Source organism: Haliaeetus leucocephalus, unplaced genomic scaffold, assembly GCF_000737465.1.
Source record: "Haliaeetus leucocephalus isolate CR32 unplaced genomic scaffold, Haliaeetus_leucocephalus-4.0 Scaffold0, whole genome shotgun sequence".
NCBI lineage: Eukaryota > Metazoa > Chordata > Aves > Accipitriformes > Accipitridae > Haliaeetus > Haliaeetus leucocephalus.
In genome coordinates, this window is record NW_010972436.1 from 26,192,424 (window position 1) to 26,209,549 (window position 17,126).

The 17,126-nt window shown below is 39.4% G+C and overlaps 1 protein-coding gene across 1 annotated transcript in view; it reads left to right on the forward strand.

Annotated features, from left to right (window-relative positions):
- Nucleotides 1-4,087: 4,087 nt before the first annotated feature.
- The window catches only part of ADCYAP1R1 (adenylate cyclase activating polypeptide 1 (pituitary) receptor type I), a 106,043-nt gene continuing 93,004 nt past the window's right edge, over nt 4,088-17,126 (forward strand). The window contains exon 1 of the mRNA XM_010561278.1: nt 4,088-4,138. Within this exon, the coding sequence (XP_010559580.1) occupies nt 4,088-4,138 (51 nt within the window). The remainder of the gene's footprint in view (nt 4,139-17,126) is intronic.

Sequence of the window (17,126 nt, forward strand, 5' to 3'; positions counted from 1 at the left end):
TCACCAGACATAACTGCTTTGTTTTTTATATTGGGGAATTGTACATGCATAATTGAAAGGTGCAACCCCCATGCTATTGGCTATTCTGGCTTCACTAATTTTAGTGACAGTAGCAGATACAGATAAAACAATAACATGAAGCACCAGTGTCTCTAATTTACTAATGAAGTTACAGGATTTGGCTACCAGTGACATCAGAAGATAATATGATAATTCAAGCTTCCCTTCCAAATCCTATATTCATATATTTATTTCTTTTCCCAGTACTGAATGGAAATGGAAATGCTTTATAAACATTGCCCATATTTTTAAAAAGTTCATTTTTCTAGCAAAACATAGCTGATAGTACCTGTTTGTGAGATAACTAGCCTTTTATTGGTAATAAGTGGACTCTGCACCTATGTGTACCATACATGCTAGGAGCTGCTAGCCAATATACACAGGTTCTGCTGCAGGTCTGGGGCATAAGTTCACAGAACTGGTAGTTGTTATTACCTAATAAACACTTGAGTCTCTGTGGACGACATGAAGGCCTCAGCCTAGTTTTTGATACAGGTTTCCATGACTACCTTGAAGGCAAAAATGAAGACGCTTCTTTTACTTTCTCTGCAAAATGTGAAAGGCAATGAAATGGTTTGCAGATGTGCTTGTTGCCTCTTTAGAAGTTGCTTTGAAACTAAGATAAAACAGAAAACATCCATTCTCCACTTGTCAAACCCAGTGAATGCCAGGTTAAAGTAAAACTGGGACTTTAAATATTGGAAAGAGTGTATTCTAAAGGTTACCCCTTTCCCACAGGGTATCTGTGCATCCGTTTAGTCAGGCATCTCCCACCCTTCCATTGTATTTAAATCTTATTTCTGATGTACTACAGTGTCAGAATCCAAGGATAGAATTCAATTTCCACACCACTCTCTGGGCTTCCTGGACTGCGCTGCACACAGGAGTCCAAATGACCAAGAAATAATTTCAAATCCAATGTCTGCTAATGCACCTGTCTGGTTTTCTGTTGCTTCTGTTAATGGAATGACTTTCTTGTTCCAACTCACTGCTCAATGTCACCACATATGTTTGCTGTCCTCCTCAGCTGAGATCTTATCAGTCCCTCATTATTTGATAAACCATCAGAAATACAGTTAAGTAATTAAATTTAGTACCAGAGCAGAGCAAGAGTGACTGATCAAGTAAGGATGGAAGAGAGCAGATCAGTTTAGAGGGTATTTTATGAGTCATTGTTCTCCATTTAGTCAGGGTCGGGATAGAAAAGACAAAAATTTAGAGCATGCTTAATTTTCCTTTTTTATTTTTTAATTGAAAGACTCTCTCATTTCTAAATGCTGATGTCTTGGCAGTATGTTGCAGTCAGTATAAAAATTGACTGCCCCGATCATAAAAGTTCTTTTACATTTGCTTTTGTAATTCTTTTATTTACTTTCTGTCTTTGGTCTGTTTTCTTTTCAGTCTTTTCTCCTTTATTATATTTCCTCACATTCCCTCTGATATTTTAAATGTTTTTCCAATATACCCTTGCTTTATTCTTTCTCTAATTATTTATGTGTCCTGTATACCTGATTTATTATTATCTATTATCCCTTTCTTTTCTTCTCTTCTCTCAAACATTTACTTATCTGTTTAAACATTTCTCCGGTTGTGAAGATGTATGTCAGTTGTGTTTGTGCCCATGGAGGTGATAGGTGGTGGCATGTAGGAAACCAACATCAGACAAGAAGATTTTAAAAGGGGCCTCGGCATTCAAAGGCTTCATTTACACTTGGAAATGAAACAGATGAGAGGCAGTTCTCTGGCTCTGAGACAAACTGGTGTAGCACAGCTCATGCCCATGGGGCTAAGATCTCATACCATCCTAAGCAGAGAGGTTGCACCTAAAATACTGTAGATATTGCAAAGGACATCTGGCAGAGCTTATCTTGGAGGAATTAGGTCTATGGGGTTGCGATACACTGAAGAGGTGTAGCGGTTAACCTTGGTTGGATGCCAGGTGCCCACCAAGCCACTCTATCATTCCCCTTCCTCAGCCGGCCAGGGAAGAGAAAATACAATGAAAGGTTTGTGGGTTGAGAGAAGGACAGATCATTCAACAATTACCATCACAGGCAAAACAGATTTGACTTCGGGAAATTAATTTAATTTATTACCAATCAAATCAAAGTAGCATAATGACAAATTAAAAAAACAACACCTTCCCCCCACCCCTCCCTTCTTCCTGGGCTCAACTCTACTTCTGAATTCTCCACCTCCTCCCCTCCAGCAGCACAGGGGGATGGGGAATGGGGGTTGGGGTCAGTTCATCACACGTTGTCTCTGCCGCTCCTTCCTCCTCAGGGGCAGGACTCCTCACTCGTCCCCTGCTCCAGTGTGGGTCCCTCCCCAGGGCTGCAGTCCTTCAGGCACAGACTGCTCCAGCGTGGGTCCCCCATGGGGTCACAAGTCCTGCCAGAAAACCTGCTCCAGCGTGGGCTCCTCTCTCCACGGGGCCACAGGTCCTGCCAGGAGCCTGCTCCAGCGTGGGCTTCCCATGGGGTCACAGACTCCTTCAGGCATCCCCCTGCTCCGGCGGGGGGTCCTCCACGGCTGCAGGTGGAGATCTGCTCCCCTGTGGACCTCCCTGGGCTGCAGGAGGACAGCCTGCCTTACCATGGTCTTCCCCATGGGCTGCAGGGGAATCTCTGCTCCGGCGCCTGGAGCATCTCCTCCCCTCCTTCTGCACTGACCTGGGGGGCTGCAGGGCTGGTGCTCTCACATGTTCTCACTCCTCTCTCTGGCTGCAGTTTCTGTTGTGAAGGTGTTTTTTCCCCTTCTTGCGTATATTATCCCAGAGACACTACCACCGTCACTGACGGGCTCGGCTTTGGTCAGCGGTGGGTCCGTCTTGGAACCAGCTGGCATCGGCTCTGTGGGACATGGGGGAAGCTTCTAGCAGCTTCTCATAGAAGCCACCCCTATACCCCCACCCCCGCTACCAAAACCTTGCCACACAAACCCAATACAAGGTGATTCATCTCAGGTGAGGGACAACTGGGGAAATAAAACTAACGAATATGAAAGTATATCTCCATACTAAAAAACTGACTGTAGGTACGGCATCAAATGAGACCTCTGTGTCACCAAGGTATCAAAATCTGAGGCAGGAATGTGTTTTAAAAGGTAATGAGGGTTGGATCCAGCCAGAGATTGAGACAGAGAAGTTCTCTTGAATGAAAAACTGTTTGAGGAATCATCATGATTTGGAGCGAGTGGGAATTTTTAAACAGTGGGTTACGGCAGGAGGTGCTAGGATGGAGCTAATGTCAGGTATGCAATTCTGTTGACATCCTCACCACCTGTCTAACTCCTTGGTAGAGACCAAGCAAAGGAAGTCACAGATATACGTGCCACTGTTGTCCATAAAGCCAGTGCTTTCTTATGTCATGGCTGAACCTTTAGGCTGACAGTACACTTCATTCCTTTGCACCTCTATTGCCGAGTTCTCGGAAAGCTATCAGATTATTAACAGCTCTGGTAACGGATTTTGTTATCTGGACAAGTGATCTCTGGGAGTAAATCATCATGTCATATAGTCTCCTAAAAAGCCCCCAGACAGTCGTGCTTTTGAGACACTGCTGAAAATCATGAAGGTCAAATCATGACTTCAGAAATGAAGCAGACAGGTCCTTTTTCTCGTTCAAAATAATCTATTCTACCTTTTCTTTTGGTACAATTTAGGTCTTTGCAGCTACAGAACCTGTTTCGGTAGTTTCTATGATACAAGTTACTGATAATACAGACATATCCTTTGGCTTTAAATTAAGTATCCAAGGCCATCTATAAGAGCTGCAATCCACACAAGTATGGTTGATCTCTAATATGTACAACTCATAGTTCAAGTGTTGCGTTCTCTGTTTTCTGTCCTTTTATTTTTCATTCTCTTAATGTTTTTCATATTTAAAATAATTTTCCTCTTTCATTGCAGAGATCTGAGCCTTGATTTGAAGACCTTAACAAAAAGATCTGCAGACATTGTGTGCTTCAGCCCTAATAATAGCATTAACAAGCAAAACTTGACTAAAGTTCAAAATTAAGAGATAAGATGGCCATCAATCGGAAGATCTGCTTCTTTACTCTCATATTGCTTCCCATGGTAAGGAAAGATGTTTTTATTTACTTATTGTACTTATATAAATACATGTTCTCAAGGCCAGCACTTGCGAAGAGTGAAGGATCTGTTGCTCACGCTGATTCTGGGTTTTTCTGTGTGGCCCCATAGGTTCTGTTAAGACTTTTCAAACCTCCTTTGTGGGTGCAGTAGAACTGTGATCACTGCTCATCCTGTAGAAGGGCAAGTCAATTCCTTGAGAGGATTTGTTCACTGTTTGGATCTGAGATTAAAGAGAAAATAAAATGAAGTAATAATAATTAAAAAAAAAAAAATAGTGGGGCTCCTGTTTCAAATTCATCGGTTTAAGATTATTTTTTCCAGACGGGGGTGATAAAATTAGAGATTCCCATCAGCCCTGTGAAACCTAAGCCTTGAAATGTTTCAGCCAGTGCTTTTGGATGCCTCCATTTTCAGAGGGCCAATTTTAAGAAACCATACAATTCAGCCTCTAAAGATACAAGCACTCAAACTCTTTCACCACTTTTCTGAAGACCTTCAACTCTTTATGAAGATTACAGGGATTTATTTTCACCACAAGTCTTTACTTACTAAGTAACATGCTGTCCCATGAATCGCTCGTTTTTAACATGTCTGGGGATTGTAACTCTATTCCTGCCCATTGTCCCCCTATGCGTTGTGGCTGTATCTAGCGTCACGTAACAGCCATAAGATCACTGAATCAAGCACGCTTTTTCATTTTGTAACTGCCATGAACAATATACAACCCCTACAATAAACTTATCTTGCATTTCAACTCAGTTCTTTGCTAGACCATTGTTCATAGCTGTGCTTTTCATCACTTCTCAAGAAGCATTGCACAGAGGGATACTGTGACAAATAGCACCAGTATTTCAATCCTCTATCCCATTCTCATTAATAGCCTTCTATAACTTCCATGCAAATGCTTTAAAATTGCTTAATATACAGATATTCTCATGTTACTGCATTTTAATACCTAGGTATTTTAAAGCATTCTTGACATATATTTTGTTTTCATTTTTAAATAAGAACTATTTAATATGGTATGATGTAACCAGAGTATCTTTTAGCAGTTTGTACAGAGTTTCTTGCTCGTCTGTATTGATTGTGTGACCTGTCTTTTACGATGCATAACGGACAGCATACAGGTCTTTATCTTGGCACACAAAAATACACATTCTTTCCTCTTAGGTCTTATTTAGAGACCACTTGAATTAACTGCATAACTGAAATGTAGCATTATTCAGCTATATTCTGTAGAATAGGATTGGAACTGGTAGTATACTTCCATTCATCCAAATGGTATAGCACCTTGCCATACAAATATCTGGTCTTTGAATTTCTTTCTAGCACATGACTTCTCTGACTATTGCCTAGCTTTCTTGGTCAGGTAGAAAGTATTATTAACAAAGTGAGCATGTTTAATTTTTATATTGTATCTCTCAAATAATTATACTAGACTTCCTCTAAGCTAATGGGGAGGGGAAAAAAACCCCAACATTTAACCTGTTTTAGGTGCTTATGTGTTAGTATGAGATTCCCACCTTCTTGACTATAAAAGGAGGTTAGCTCAAATTCAGATGTTGGTTTTTTGGACATACGTTAGGTTACATAAACACACCCTGTTGCTTCTGGTTTGAGACCCAGAAATGACAACTGTCATGTCTCAGTCTCTTAGGAGCTCCCATCTTACAGCTAAGCCTAGGACAGCCTCAATGGTTCCTCATCTCTAAGTGTTGGCATCCTACACCGGCTGAAAGTAGATTGGTAGAGCTGCTGAATTCCCGGGTAGGCAAGCATTTTTTTCAGCCTGGAACAAAATTAATTAAATGGTCATATGAATGGAAAGGCAAAGGACATTTTTCTAAATGACCAGTGATCTTCAACGTTTCAAGATTTTTGGTTTCAGCTTGAGACAGCCAAAAGGTGTCTTCTTATTTAGAGGTGAACAATTTTTAATTAAGGGAAATAAATGTGACTGAACATATCTCTTGAGCTTTCAGATGGATGACCTTCCTGGCAAATGTAGAAGGACAGCAAGTTTCCAATTCCTAACATTTCAGGACATAACTGTGATCGCTGAGCTGGATAATTAGTGATCAGCTCCAGCTTTTGGAAAGAACAGCTCTCTAATGAAATACTATGAAGCAAACCAGAGCTAATAGGAACAAATATGCTTTTATATATGCTGTTTCTGCAATGTTTATCACCTTGTGTATCACTGCAAGGTTTTATTACAGTCTCTTGCAGGAACCCAGGTACTAAAGTTAATGATTTTATGCACATGAACTTGTGTATTTGCACACACACTTTGTTGGTCAGCGAAGAGACTTATGCTTATGGCAGCCATTGTACCATAATTTGCGTATAGATTCATTCCTTATTACATCTCTAAGCTTCTTTTCACAGACTGAGGTTCAGGAATGATGTAATGTTATTTATGGTTCTTCCCTTGCTGGGACTCCTTTGCAACACTTGTGGTAGCATGTTTTCTCTCCACTGGAACACACACTTTCTCTTCAAACCACCTCTAATGTGCTGTGCTGATGTCCTCAAATTGGTACTTTTCTGTCATGCAGATTCTCAGATTTTCTACCGAGGGAGTGGATGTGACTTTTAAAAAATGTGGAGTAAATTTGAATGTCATCCTAGCCTCCAAGAAGTTCTGGAAAAAATTTTAACATTGCTTTTCTCTAAACATATCTGGTAGTGTTCAAGAAGTCTCCCGTTACTCTCAAGGAGAGCTCCTGTTTGCAGCAGTTGGGATTGATCCCCATTTTGTGGCACATGTCTCCATCCCTCGCAGTCAGCATGGCTGCATTAGCTCCTGAATCTGTGCACCTGCTTGGATGTGCAGATTTTGGCTTCGGTAATAGCCAGACCGATTCTACCCACAGAACACCAAAGTGCTCGGACTAATGTCCGCATTCATAAACAGGTTGAGAAAAGGTAAAAAAGAGGACAGAGTGTATTAACGGAAAGTTCTAGGTGGCCTCAAGTAAGGACTCACACCAGACAACAAGAAAATAATATGCTAATAAATAATTAGAAATGGGCATGTTAAGCCAATTCTAATTGTCAGAGACTGGTGTGGTTAGATTTTTTCATGTGTTTAACAGGCTATTCTGTATTTGCCTATCACAAAGGTATTCCACCTTCTTATTAATCACTTGGGACTGAAGACAGGATCTAGAAACATGATACCTGCTAGGCTTTTTAGAGGAATTATTAAGCTTTATTTTTGTCCCCATTTTAAATGCTTTCCTAGCTTTAAATATCTATGTTGCTATTTTAGCTGTTTTTAATCCTTTTTTTGTTAGCTAGCCTGCTTCTTTTCACTCACTGTCATTCATTTCTCTGTTTTGTCTGAACACCTTTTCATTTGCACATCAGTTTTCTTCATCCTACCTAGCTTTTGCTCCTGAATTCACTTTCACTGCCATTTTGATTTCTCATTCCATTAATCTATGATAGCAGTGGGCTTGGTTTTTTATTGGAAATATTAGCAAAAGTCATCATAACATTATTGAGGAGATAGGGTCCTAAACCATCGTTCCTTTGTCTGGTTCCAAATGTACTTGAGAAACAATGAAATTCATGACTCACAAACTTGGCTTAGTATATGAACTGAATTTTAAATGTAACTGCAATGCAGGTGTTCTAACAGTCTGTAATAATTCAAATGGATGTATTTCTTCAGCTAATACTTGGAATGTCTTGTGGATGCATTTTTAATATTGGTAAGCGTAAATGTTTTAAATGATAAGATATTCTTCATAGTATTTCATTAACTGGAAAACATATGTTCACTGACTTCCTTTAAAATAAAAAAAAAAAAAAAAGAGAGATGAAAAAGAAAGGTGCAAGTTATGACTCTTGTACACCAACATTGAAGTGTGATCGCTTTATGACCGTCGGTCAGATGGGCAAATACATATTTGGATGTGCAGACAGTATCTCACAGATCAGAGAATGAAACCTCAGTCTGATTATGTTTAAGCAATTCATTAAGAGGTGAGGAGAGAAACTAGACCTCTTTGCTCAGACCCTGTTTACTGAAGGGGGTAATGTTTCTCAGTCTTCTAAGGGTGTGTATAGCCTACAGAGCAGAGAGCTTTCTGTATCCTCCATCATTCTTCTGTAGCTATCACTTCCAGTGCCAGGCTATGTTCAAATAGGATCATCTACATTTCAGTCTCTGTCATTTTTTATAGATGAGTGACAGACACTCTATACAGGCACACTATTCTACTAGTTTCTCTCCAATCCTGCTATGTTTGCTAGAGCATCCATTTTCTGCTGCAGCCCAAATGTGAGCTTCCTCAGGCACAAACATAGGTGGTTGTGTTGGTCCCTGCTCTTTAAGCAACCTATTTTTTCCATGCAGGACTTAATGAGACAGCTTTTCTTGAATTTATCTGCCTTATGATTTGTAACATCTCATAATCCTATTAGAGAAGTCGTCTGTAGGATTGCAACCGTCTCTAACATAATGCACAGTTAAATGGGACTTCCCTGTTACTTATGTAATGCAAATACAAGTGTGTACAAATATAGCTAGGGAACTGCTGGGAATGTTCTCCAGAGGAGAAAAACTCAGCTAGCCAAGATGTTACTGCTGCTATAATATAATACTGCTTCCTTTTTAAGGTGATGGTGCTGTGGGCAATCAGCAGAATATAACAACCTCGTAAAAGCCTATGCCTTGTTTAAAAAAGAAAAAAAAGTCTCAGGATATATGATAATGGGTAAGGTAGTCTCAAAGAGAAGGTTCAGAATTTCTGGTAAGGTGTATCACAAAAAGCATCTGAGAAAATCGGTGTTGCAAAACAGTGAGAGTGCCCTTGATACCAACGAACTTCAAGCACCTTCCCTAAAAACTAGGATCCTAGGTTCCTGATGATCCTTCACCTCTCAGTTATGTGCGATAGGTGCTTACAGAGAGTGACAGTGATAGATATCTCAGGGTGATACCTCCACCTGGGATATCTATAAGTTCCTGCATTTTTCTGAGAAAGCCTAGCATGTTGACACTCCTATCTAAGATGCCTGAAGTTGGTGGGAGACCTCGATGTTGTGTTGGTTGCTCTGTCTAGTACGCTGGCACTTCTAATCTCACACTGGGTACATCAGGTGTCAGTTATGGTTATTGCAGAAGCTGAAGAAAGATACACTTGGTTAAAATTTTTTAAGCTTATTAAGCTGATTTGCACAAAACAAGAATGACAACCAAAAAAAGAAAGTCTAGAAATATGCATATTCTACCAACATGTGGTTCGCTATGCACAAACACACATATCTACATGCAATTTTCCTTATTTAGGCAGGCAAGATATCTAGGTCTTAAAAATGCATGGCAGCAGGTTACAAAGCAGAAAATGGTTTCACTACATAAATGTGTTCACTTTTTTGCCCTCTGGTAATAGTAATAATTTCTGTGACAAGCAAATAATATGATGACAACACTGATTTAAGGACATTAATATGAGTCTTTTCCCTGATGGTTTTGTATTCATGAGCTTGGAGGAGCATTGGATAAGCAGTCAAATAACAAATTGGGAAATAAAAAAAAAGATCTCTCAGAAAAGGACCCTGTAAAAAAAAAAAACCACAAAAAAACCCCAACCAAAAACCCCAGAAATCAGAATCAGTGATTTTTCACATTGCTCAGCTATTAATATCCAGCACCTGGAGGGATATTATTCAAGTCTCTAGCAAGTGTGCTGGCCTGCTCTTCCTTGGGTTTGCTGAGTCAGCAGCCGAAGAAGATTTACTGTGGAGTCAGCTTGAAGACATAGCTGCAACGCAGAAGTAATGCTACATTAAAAGGAGGGGGGAAATGGAAGCAAAAGAGCAGGAAGAGTGGAAAAGAATATGAAAAAAACCTGTATTTGCATCACTGCACTGTTAGGGATTTGGTCTTTTATATGCCCTCCTGCGCCTCTCACCAGGCTTGTAATAAATAATTTCCTCCCAATCCTTGAAATAAACTCTGCCGCTTCTCGGAGTGAATCTATATCCTACGGCAAGAATTGGGGCCTTCCTGAGGATCCAGTAGTGATGCTGTAAGCCTGCCTGGGGGTCACACAGGATCAGTGCTTGCCCCGGGGTTACCCACCATGAGGTTCTCCAGGTGAACTGTCCAGAGGTTGCCTGTGCAATAGCCGTAGGGTTAGGAAGGAGATGCAAGACAGCTTCGAGTGCTTAAGGCTGCTTCCAGGGCTGCTTTTTCAAAGCAGTAGAGACATGGCTATTTAATCAAAATCTGTGAGGCCCATTAAAAAACACTGCTAACCATAAAGCCTAAGTGTTACTATCATTGTAGTCCCCAAGGGCACAGAACCCAACTCAACAAACCCCTCTCTGTGTCTCTGGATGAGGGGTGAGTAGCTCACTCCATGAGCTTGTGCTCATAATCCTGAAAAGAAAATGGGGTTTCTCTCAGATTTTGGTTTTTTTTTCTTTCATGCGGAAATCACTTGGAAGTGAGGATTTAGAGATATGGGTCCCCTTCTGTACTAAAATATGGTGATCTCTGTGATATATTTATTCCATGCCTTACAATGTTAATTTTGTCTAAACCAAAGAACATCACCTTCCTTAATAAATGCGACCTGCGTCTGTACTTCTCTGTCCATATTAGAGCTGAGTTGTGTACCAAGCTGATGTCAGGAAATGTACTTTGGCCAATATTTAACCACCTAAATTCTGGATATCTAGATTAAGATATTTACCTGTATTAATATACACTAATGATGTTTCTATACTCAGTGGCAGGGACAGACACCTCCAGATACTGGTATAACCCATCCTAAACCCCTCTAGGGCTCTCCTTACTGCAGGGTCACAAAAATGAGCTTAGACTCAACTTTGGTTTCTTTAGATTTTAGAAACTTCAACTTTATTGAGCAGTATGTTACATTTTATGAATGTCATGTCGATGATGAATAGATGACAGTAAGTAAGTCACTGTTGCCCAATTGATTGTCTTGCATTATCAATATCCTGGGACTCATCTTCATAGGGTGGTTTATAAGTTTATCACAAATGCTGGTTACTACCTTTCATGGAACACATTTTTAAAATCAAGTATTGAATGTCTGTTCTTGTATGGGTTAAGGCAGATGCCAGTGGATCATTGTGTCTGTACTGAAGAAAAATTAAAAATGCACACCATGAAATACTTCAGGATCTTAAAAAAAAATGAAGGAAGATCAAATTTAGGGAGAACAGGAAAAATATTTTCCCCACTTCATAATATTTAAAAAATATTTTGTAGTACTTTGATAGAATTATTATTTCTAGTAAAGTTTAAAGAATTTCATCTCAATTTCAACCACTTTTCCCTTTTTTTTTGTACAAAATAAGATTTCTAAATAAATATTGTCATCAAATAAGACAATATGGAAAGGCAGCACTTAATAACTCTTCTCCCTTTTTAAAAAGAAAAAATGACAGCCTTTTTTTTTGTTGTTGTTATCAATACGGTTTAGACAGTAAACTTAATCAAAATGTTGTTTTCTGAGGGAAAATAGTCTCATTTAACATCTTTCAGCCAGATTTCATTTGTGTCATTTGGTGGGTTTAATGGCTTCCCAACCTTTGTACGTATTCCATGGCTGTGCTCACTGTTCCAATATACTGTATTCACGTACATTTATGCTGAAAAATTCTGCTGAGGATAGCAAAGTGATAAAGTTTTTTACTGTTCCCAGCCTTCCTGATAACACATTTATGCAATGCTCTTTTCTGTCAAACATTGCTCAGTAGTCTTCTTTTGGAGTGTAAAATTCTTATTAATTCTCTAAGAGCTTTAGACAGAAAAAGAAAACACTTTAGCTTCTGTTTACTCTTTTCAAATGCTTTCAGTCCCACAATCTCTCTCTGACTCAGCATCTGCAGCCAAAGTGTGTTATTCAGGAGTTATTTAGGCTAAAGGCTGTTGCTTTCATTGTTTGAAGACTCCTAAAACAGTTTTTCAACAATTTGAGCTACTGGTATTTGCAGATTTGGGAAGGGAAAGTACATAGATATATTTTTTTTAATTATTCTTACCTGATAGACACATCTGAGCATGCTACATATTTTGGCATAAAACTGTTTTTGGCTTTCTTGTTTGCTAAGGGCTTGCCAGATAACTGATAATGCAAAATGCATATTGGATAAGATTAGAGATATGCTGAAGCTCAAGGGTATAAATTTGTGTTTACTTCCTCACAAATATTGAAATGTTCTTTTTTTCTTACTGCCCTCTGGCTGAGCTGATTTTAGTTATTATATCTCTGTTAGCCAGTTTTATGATAATATGTTCCATTACTTTTAAAAACTTAACAAAATACATGACAGTTTTGCATTGGAATAGAAACTAAATTCTCATGCAATTACAGGCTAAGCTAGTCTATTTTACTATCTCTTCCAGCAATGTAGATGTGCAAAATCTAAATCTTTTTGGCCATCATATGTTGTGTATTATGTCCGAACTAATGCAGAAACACCAGGTGAACAAACTGCATGCTAATTTAAAATAACTACTGAAGCTCACTGCATATTTTCAGTCCAAAAGCTTTGACACCAGAAGTGATGAAGTTACACTTCATGCTGTAACTGCCTGTAGCTGTAGGTGTTCCCTTGCACACTCCATTTACAGAGCAGCTATGGAAGAAGCAGGAATATTGTACGGGCAGGCAACATCAGTGGGAATGGGCTGTAGGATGCTGAAGGGCTTTTGATACCCTAAGGAAAGCAGACTAATGTGATCACATCTACGCATATGTATTTATTTTTCTGTTCCTCCAGGTCCTTTATCTACCCCTAAATCCTGAATGCTATGAATGCCTTCAACTAAATTTGACAGAAGGACCACATTCTCAGACAAATTAATTTTCTAACACTTTCATATGAATGTTTAGGCAAAGACAGAGATTTTGTTAATTCCCTACAGAAAAATGAACTTCAACATAAGCTCAAGCCTCGTTAGACAGCAGAGTATCCCAACAGGAGCTCATCTAGGAGACACTGCTCCTTGCCATCAATGGCTAAAGCCTTGTGCTACTGCTCACAAAACTTGTCAGCTTTTTTTTTTTTTTTCTTAAAAATCTAACAGCTAATTCAGGTATCTGGCAATTCAGGATCACTGGCAATTAGAGCAGTTACTTAAGGCATGAGAGCTTGAAGATCAAATGTTCTTATTGCCCCAGATTAGTGCTCGATTTGAGCAATGCTGCAGGTTCTTGTTTCTCAGTTCTCTCTGCGTCAAACGAGACCAGCTGCACTGCCCTGTCTCAAAAAGGTGTGGAAAAGATAAATCCACTTAATACTAAGCTATGCTCAAGCATTAGAGTAATGGTGCCAAACACAGATGTGTGAGATATGTCTGGTTTGGTTAATCTCAGTGCTGCACTATGGAGAAGCACGTGCTGGTGAGCTGCCTGGAGATCTGTCCAGGGTTGAGGAGCTCTGTGAGACACTTGGTTTTCAGACATTCCGAGATTTCTATCTTCAGCTAACCTGAAAAAAAATGTTGGTTTCTATATTCTATCTATTTTACAGCTCAAGCCATAAACAAAATCATCAGTCATATCTGAGTGAAACATGATATTATTTCATCATTGTACTGAAGTGATGATCAAGCATCCCTATTTTTCTGCGTTTTCTCTCACGTTTCTTTGTACGTGACCTGGTATCTAATTTATTCTCACCCATAAAATCCATGTACTTGGACAGTACATGTCATAGCATCTGGGGGCCACCCCTGGGTGCTCTGGAAAAGCACAGATGCGGATGGCACAGTGCCGTCTGATTTTCTAACACTGGTGTGAAGTCCCACATAAACCTTCATCTGATGAATGCCTTCATGTTTGCATTGTCATACTAATTCCTTCTCCACAGGAGCTTATTTGTTCTACTTATCCAACTGTTTACTAGCTGCATTTTAATATTTTAGGAATTTATCTGTGAATTAAAGGAGTAGATGGGGATGAGAAATGATAAGGTTTATTTTGCTTTGGCTTTCACGCTGTAACCTATTGGTTACAACATTAATTCTGCAGATATTTAATTATGGGACACAAAGATGGAAATGCAACTTCTTTTCCCTCTCACGTCCATGAACTTTTCCTGTATCTCTGTTAATGAAATCCAGAATAACACCTTGTGGATGACAATTAATATTTGAAGGGCAGGTCGTCTTGTCCTGAGGTCAGCTCCCACTGCCTGGCACTGCTCACAAAGGGAGGCTGTTGGGTGTTGAGCAATGTGAAGTGGCAATCTTCCAACTGTGTTTATGGCTTTGGGAAAAAACAAACACCAAAAAGCTGCAGAAGCTGGCAGAAGCCATTTAAAATAACACTGTTAAAACTGAGGAAGAATGAAATCCTCTTTAATGTAATGTAACAAAAAATAAAGGGAAAGTGACAGGGATGTGTATGAATACCATTAGCCTAGAGAAAATTCTGTTTTCAGAATTGTTTGCATTTTGAGGCAGTAGTTTTTATTTGGTTGTTTTGGTTTTGTTTTAATATGTGAAATTGTGAAATATATATATTTGTTGTCCAAGGTATAATGCAGAAATTCTGAACACAGTAATCCCGAGGATCAAATAAATGACAGTTAATGTATAATGGAGTAACCCAGAATAACCCATAAGGGACAATATAAAATATGTTTCACCACTTTTGCCTTCAATCTTTGTTTACCTTAAGTATGACAGCAATTTGCTCTCATGGCAGAAGAATCCCTTCTCTTTCTTTCTCTTCAGTATGTATTAGACATACAGTATTTACATGTGTTAATGTTTTCTTCTGATAGCAGGAAAACCAAAGCAGTCTGAAAGTAGCTGCCCCCATTTCTGACCCTACCTTTCTCCATGGAAAATGAAACCTTCTTCATTCTATTAACTTCAACCTGAACCAAATTAAAAGATTACTGCAATTAAATGTTACCATTTCAAGGGTTTCAGAGCTATTTTTTTTTTTTCATACTACAGTTCGAGAATAAGTAGAGAGGAAGTGCTTTGCATGTCTTTATTCCATCGCACATATATGGTGTAGGATGGGCAATAAGGGCCTGAATTCCCTGAGAAGTAAAAATAATATACATGGTGGAACTGAGTTTTCTTTCTGTAACTGGAAAAACATTAGCAGAAGAGAAATTAACTTCTGGATATGAGTAGGGAGGTGAAAATGAGGCTCTTAAAGTTAATAACTGAGAAATTCTGATCACTTCAGGTCCTGGGTAAGCATTCATGTGGGGAAATTCATCTGAACCTGAGCAACAACCTTTTCTGAGGCTTTTTGGCTTACTAAAAACAATTGAGGGAAAGACACAGGCAAAACTTGGCTTATACTGCTGGGATGCATACTACGTCAAGACACATCAAGATGTGTGGGAATCTAGGATGGCTGAAGATTTCAGAACCAGGTATCAGTGAGACTATGATGTGGTCATTGTCACGGATGAAGTAGGATCCAGCATTTTCAAGCCCAAATACATAATATTAGGCTCTCTTAGTCAACATGCAAAGACCCTATTAAATATGACGTGCATAAATACCCCAGCAGAACCCTCACCTCTTTCTCCAGGATGCCAATTTATTGATGCTTCCACCTATTTAGCAAAATAAATTTGGGAGGAGACGCTTGAACGTATCAGCCAGCACTTACTATCTTTAGTGTAGAGTAGTCACCGTGTATGCTTGGGCTTAAAGGACCTTTTTTTTTCCCTTTTCTTTTTTTTTGTGACACTGAAAAATTGTCTCTTGTTTAAATATGCAAAAGATTCTGAGTCCTAAGTGTCTACGCATTGCAGTCAGCTGCAAACAGCACAGCTGAAGCATCTGTTACCCTTGGAGAGAGCCCCTGTGCCACTGAGTTCTGCATCAAGAATGCCCTTGTACCTGCCAACGAGGTGACTGGCTTAACACTTTAGATGCCTGCTGCCTTTTGTTGGAGCCGAGAACAACAGGAGATGTACCATGAGGATAACAAAATGCAGCCTGAATCTGTCCTTATTCAGTAAGATATCCCGTATCTGAACAAATTTCTGTATAGCAGTAGAGCAGAAAATGCTGGAGCAGAATCTGGGTCATGAAAAGACTCTGAAAGTGAGACCTGTGGCTTATCTGTCAGGGTCTGAAAGGCATCCAAATCCTGCCGGTTTATTTGGAATGAAGTCACCCTTTAAGGGGGAGATCTGTTCTTAGAAGAAGACCATCTCTACCACTGCATGTTGTCCCTCCTTAAATCAAATCATACCCTGCAGTGATATCAGAGTAAAAGAGGAATTTGAGATAGGGTATGCAATCTGGCACTGTGTTTTGTTGTTTTGTTTTCTAGTAATTTTGCCATGTTATATCGCAACACATCGTATTTCTGAACTTCTTGAAACCTGCTTGAGGTTCAGCTCATGAAATATATTGTAGTCACTGGTAGGATTTTCTAATAACGCCTCACGAGCAGTGCAAATGTGATAAATTCATTGCTTCATGCATTTTATGCTGCTAACAGAGCGGTTAGCAGAGCAGGGGTTGGGTCCCACCTATATCCTACCCACATGATTGTCTCATGGGCAGTCTCTGTGCAGCTTATCTACCTTCACATCACGTGAAGCAAAGCATTCGGATAAGGAGTCACACGGGGATAGGAATCCCACTTTTTGCAGGAGATGGTAGCATTCTTACGTCATGGTTCATTAGAACTTCGAGTAAGTGTTTATAATGGCAGCGCATTCTTGATACAGCAACTAGTAATTAATAATATTAGCATATGAAATGTCAGGAAAGGAAAAAAGCAGAGGAAACTTTGGGAAGGAGAAAGAGGGAGCTGTATGTCTAATACACCTGCAGCTAGAACTGGTCTCAAATACATTGTTCCATGCCATCCGAAACCTTTTATACAGTATGTTACCCTTCCAAAACACCATCTCTGCTTTTGGGGATCTTATCCCACAGCAATGTGTAAAAAAAAAAAAAAAAAAAAAAAAAAAGGGGGGGGGT